This window comes from Poecilia formosa, unplaced genomic scaffold (assembly GCF_000485575.1).
Source record: "Poecilia formosa unplaced genomic scaffold, Poecilia_formosa-5.1.2 Scaffold320, whole genome shotgun sequence".
Lineage (NCBI taxonomy): Eukaryota > Metazoa > Chordata > Actinopteri > Cyprinodontiformes > Poeciliidae > Poecilia > Poecilia formosa.
The window spans coordinates 193,844-199,651 of NW_006800259.1; the positions used below are offsets into that span (position 1 = coordinate 193,844).

General features: G+C 40.4%; 1 protein-coding gene across 1 annotated transcript in view; it reads left to right on the forward strand.

The window, feature by feature from the left end:
• Window positions 1–1,077: 1,077 nt before the first annotated feature.
• The window catches only part of LOC103152646 (NACHT, LRR and PYD domains-containing protein 3-like), a 10,465-nt gene continuing 5,734 nt past the window's right edge, over window positions 1,078–5,808 (forward strand). Inside the window, exons 1-6 of the mRNA XM_016661256.1 lie at window positions 1,078–1,566; window positions 3,044–3,169; window positions 3,395–3,502; window positions 4,663–4,741; window positions 5,021–5,249; window positions 5,389–5,808. Coding sequence (XP_016516742.1) covers window positions 3,081–3,169; window positions 3,395–3,502; window positions 4,663–4,741; window positions 5,021–5,249; window positions 5,389–5,808 — 925 coding nt within the window. The 5' untranslated portion in view covers window positions 1,078–1,566; window positions 3,044–3,080. The remainder of the gene's footprint in view (window positions 1,567–3,043; window positions 3,170–3,394; window positions 3,503–4,662; window positions 4,742–5,020; window positions 5,250–5,388) is intronic.

Sequence of the window (5,808 nt, forward strand, 5' to 3'; positions counted from 1 at the left end):
ACACACACACACACACACACACACACACACACACACACACACACACACACACACACACACACACACACACCTTCCTGTTGATAAAGCATCATCAATAAACTATAACAGAAGAAGCTTCTGATCAGTCACGCTGCATTTCTTTGGTTCCTCTTTAAAGGAAGGAACAGAATCTGTGATGAACAAAGTGGCAGAACTGGGCAGCTGTGAACATCCCACACCATAAAGTCATGATTAAAAGGAGAACAACAGATTATTCAGCAGTTGAATTAGCTGATATTATATCAGCTTTGTAATAGTTGCTGATATTAGGGAATTAAATAAATGTATAAATGCATCAGATAGACAAGCTGCATTATTAAGTATAGAAACTGGCAAATCTTGAAGGTTGGCTTTATTATTAATTATGTATCACTTATCACTCGATTTGTCTGGATTCCAGCACATGTAGGTATAGAAGGAAATAAAGTAGATATATTAGCTAAACAGGCCCTGAAACTGGACATAATTAACTTCAGTATTCATGAGGGGAAATCTATTGTTCAAAACAAAATCCTGAACATGTGGCAGGAACAGTGGGATAGTCATGATACTGGCAGACATTTATATAATGTTCAAAAGACTGAAGGGTAATAGATGTAAGAATGGAAGCCAGAAAGAAGACGCAATAATATCACGACTTAATATTTCTCTTTTTCAAATAGGGAAACATGAAACTGGGACTTGTAATTATTGTAATCAGATGAAATCAGTGGAACATGTTTTATTAGAATGATTTTCCACAATAAATCATTTAGGGAATGTATCAAAATCTACTAGAAATGAATTAATTACATCTTTAAAAACTACTAGGTTATGTAATCAAGTGCATATATGTGTATATACATGTGCATACACATACCTATATGAGGTCATGAGTATGTGTGTGAATATGCATACACTCCATTGAAGTGTGTATTATTAGATCCCCTCTGAATATCTTTGATGACCACACTCCAGTCCGGTAGATGGCGGTAAATGCACCTTAAGTTGGTTGCCATCCTCCAATAAAACACAAAAGAAGAAGAAGAAAAAACTGCGGCGCCATCAGTTATGCAACATTTACTTTCAATTTCAATTTACCTGATCATTGGACACACAGAGTCCGGTTCGGCTGTGGTTCTGCTTGGCCTCAGTCTGCCGTGTCCAGATGTCCTTCATCATGTGTTTGGACTCTAAGGTGTGGACATGTCCCCACCAGTTTGTCCTGAAGGGGACAGTCCCCACCAATATTTCCTACCCTTGTTCCGTTATGTACCTGCATCTATTTGCGGACAGTAGCTCGGAAGCGGCTGCGCACTGCGTACAAAGCAGTAACAGTCAGTGGACGACTGCTGTTTAAAATGAATGTATAAAACGTGAGTGGCAGGTCCTCTCGGAGGTCTGTGTTAGTGGAGTGAATATCACATGACTAACTGATTCATCAGTGGTCGGGAAAATAACAACCAAAGAATCTGGAAAGAGACGCAAAACGTTTCAGTTTATCAGCGCTACAGCAGTAACAAGATCCAAGAGAATCACATTTCACAGGTCAGTAAAAAGTTTACATTTTATAAAAGTGGGCAGTAGATTAGTTACTGTAGCTTAACTTTGACCAACTTTCCCGTGTGTGTTTCGGTTCCGTTAACGACCCAAACATCCACTTTATGACAGATTATCAGATTATCAGGCGTTTAAATGAGCTAATAACATAAACCTGTAACGGACCGAATGCTCTGTTTTGGTGTTTTAACTACTTTTTGTGAGGGAAGTGTTTTTTCTTTATGTTAACTGTTAATACACTTGAACGTAATCTTTATTCTTTCTATCTCTGGGGCTGTCTGTCGGTTGCCATGGCAACGTGGCGACATTCAAAGCAATCATCTAATGAAATATTTTAAAAAAGCACAGGAGTCAAAGTTTGTTCAGTTTTGAACCATGGCTCCTACAGCAGCAGTTCGGTCAAATGAAATTATTGGTCGTTTTAAAAGATACATTTTCTTAGTCCTCTATTGCATCTTAATGGAACTGACAGAAACCCAAACGTTTATATATTTACATCCAGAGAGGATAGTTTACATAAACACCAGCATTTACACATCTTTAATTTAAGCCACATATTAAAGAACTTGGATATGGGGGCTGTGGCCATTTTTTGTGACAGATTCCTCATCCTGGAACCGTGTTTGGTTTTGTGGGTTTGTGGACATAAATGTAACGCCGTCCGCAGGGGCGCCTCACACTCACAGAAATATTTAACCATAACTTTTAAATTTTATGTAATTTCATTACATGACAAATTTCCATTTACCTTTTTTAGATCATTTTAATGCAAACCTATCAAATAAACTTTACATGATTCATATTCATCAGTGTAATAAAGCCTGTTTATTTTAATTGCATAATCCTTTTATGTATTTGGTATTATTAAAGTATAGTTATATTAAATTAATAATGACAAGTGCATTTATTTCAAATACATAAAGTATATTGTTTGAATTTCATAATAATCAAGTTACGCAGTTGGTAGCACTGTCACAAGAAGGTCCTGGGTTCGATTCCCGGCCCGGATCTCTCTGCATGGACTGTTCTCCCTGTGCATGGTGGGTTCTCTCCAGGTACTCCAGCTTCCTCCCCAGTCCAAAAACATGACTGTCAGGTTAATTGTTCTGTATAAAGTTCTCCTTAGCCATGTGTGCATGGTTGTTTGTCCTGTGTGCCTCTGTGTTGCCCTGATGGACTGGCGACCCTCCTGGGTGACCCGCCTCTCCCCCGTTGACAGCTGGAGAGTCAGAGTATATGAATGTAAATGTTGCTCCATGTCTCCATCTAGTGGACTGATAGAAGTGCAGCAGCTGATGCAGCTTCCTCTGCCTTCTCAATGCAGGTGAATGCATATCAGTGCATTCACCTGACACTGACATGAAGCAGAGAAGAGCCAATCAGAGGAGGAGCAGCTGGTCTTTTTCCAGCTCTAATGATGTAAAGGATGATCAGAGCTGATGAATGATGTGTGTTTCCTCTGCAGGTAGAAAGTGTGTGTGAGCTGAAGTGAATTCAGCAGCATGGATCAGTGTGAGGACAGAGAGGAGGGAGTCCCTCCCTCTAAAACCACTCTGTGTGGGGAAGATGGGAGCCGGAGCAAAGGTCAGAGGTGAGGTCACCATCTCTAAGTGTCCACAGCCCGTTTCACACAGCGTTCACACTGTATGAGGCCCAAACAGACGAGGTGATGAAGCTCTGGGTTCCAGCAGGAGACATCTGGAAAACTCACCAACTTCTAACACATTTTCTGGATCTGAATGACAAAAGTTTTCAATATGACTCATCCTAGAAAATATGGATGGAATAATGTTGAAATAGCTTTTTTTCCTGTCAGATTTCTTGATGAACAAGAACCAGGACCCAGCTGTGTGTCCTTCATGAGTAACAGGTCAAAGGGTCTTTATACCAACTTTAAATCTCCTGGATCTCCACCATCAAGGAGGTGAGCTGGATCTGAAACATTTACAAATATGGAAAAACCTGTTGACCTGTTTTTATTTTAATGTGTGATTTATGTGAGCTCAGCTCTTTTCTCACATTTCTATGTTCATATGTCAAGCAGTTGGATGTTTTCTAAAAGCACAGGTAAAATGGGTAGAATGGTAGCTGTTGGAGGCATCCTGGATTCTGCGACATCAAAGGTTTTGATTTATAAAACACAAACTTGGCGTGAAGATGTGTCTCATTCCAACTCTGACCAGTGTGAACTATGTACACCTGTTTGGAAACAGGAGGAAATTGTGACACAAGTGGTGAGGAATTTAAGCCATACTGTTTCATGATTCCCTAAGATCCTTTGTCATATATTGAAATTTAACCATAAATCAACTTTATCATAAACATTCAAAAACTCTGTGTGATATATGCTTCCACTGGTGAACCATAACTATACATCAAGACCTTTCAAATAAACAAAAAAGGTCTATGCTGCAGCCTCCATCCTAAACCAGGCAGCACAACATTCCAATCCTCTCCCCAGTGATCACTAAGGTGAGACAATAAACTGTTTTGTTTGTTGATTTGTTTGTTTGCTTATTTTACCACAGATTAACATATCTATTGTGACCAGGTTTGAAGCGTTCTGTGACAGCTGTGAGCATATAAACATCATGATGACACCCATTGATAATGGTGCCTGATGGATGCATTTGGCACAGCTGAACAATGTTGTACATGTACATTTGTAATTTTAGCGAACACCAAGATCTTCTGGCCCCTGATGACAACTGGCTAAGAGCCAAGATAGGCTCACTGGAGCATTGCTCTTGCATCTGTGCTGAACAGGATCCAGTATTGGAGACCGAGCCATCGGTGTTACACCGTGTACTGTGACAACTGGAGTCCAGGTGTCCAGGTCATCTGGCCCAGGACAGATGTCTATTTCTTACAAATTGGCATATATGAAGGAAAGATGAACAGCCACATGCATGTGCGCATCAGAATTTTTTTGTGTTCTGCTTTTTAAAAATTTGTCCCTGTGGCAAACTGTAAAGTGAAACTTTCACTTAAAATACTGTATGCATGAGTCCCTTGGTGATTTTATTTGTGAATTCTGCTGGATGAATATTTTCTCCCATCCTAATTGTTCTTGTTCCTCCTCAGATTGCACCAGCAGAGCTCAGAGGTCCCCATTGGTCCATCTACCCAGCAGCATCAAACACAGCTGGACTCCATATTTATGGTCTGTGTGTGTACAACTACTGCTTTAAAAATTAATAGAGGAAAGTACAGTAAATAATATTACATGATTAAAAACAAGGACTTGTTCTGTGTAAAGGTTTTCTAGCCACTGGCTTCTTTACAGACCCAGTTCCTGGTTGGCCCTTTTTTGGTTGGACTGTTCAGTTATCTCTAAGCTGCAATTTGTAAACCACAAGACTGTCAGTCTGTCCAACATGGATCTGATGTTTGGCTCCATGGTTTCAGTCTGATGTTTCCTTCATCTGTTATTCTGTTCCAGCTGCTGGAGGAAAACATTGTCACTTTTGTGAAGAACGAACTGAAGAAGATCCAGAAGGTTCTGAGTCCAGATGATCCAGAAAGCTCAGAGAGTCAGAGAGAGGATGATGAGGTGTTGGAAGGTGAGGATGAAGAGCAGAGGAGGAGCAGCAAAGAGGCAGTGATGAAGATCACACTGAACTTCCTGAGGAGGATGAAGCAGGAGGAGCTGGCTGACCGTCTGCAGAGCAGTAAGAGGATTTCTACAAAGATTTGACCTGATGGAGAAATGACACATTTACTGATGTCTGAAGAAATGGAATCACACTTATTCACATCATCGTTACAAGATTATTTTGTTTTCTGATTTTACATTTTGTGTTGTTTTAGAACAGCTTGCTGCAGTTTGTCAGAATAAACTTAAATCTGGTCTGAAGAAGAAGTTCCAGTCTGTGTTTGAGGGAATCGCTAACGCAGGAAGTCCAACCCTTCTGAACCAGATCTACACAGAGCTCTACATCACAGAGGGAGGGACTGGAGAGGTCAATGATGAACATGAGGTCAGACAGATTGAAACAGCATCCAGGAAACCACACAGACCAGAAACAGCAATCAGACAAGAAGACATCTTTAAAGTCCCACCTGGAAGAGATCAACCAATCAGAACAGTGATGACAAAGGGAGTGGCTGGCATTGGTAAAACAGTATTAACACAGAAGTTTACGCTGGACTGGGCTGAAGACAAAGCCCACCAGAACATCCACTTCATATTGCCATTCACCTTCAGCGAGCTGAATGTTCTGAGAGAGA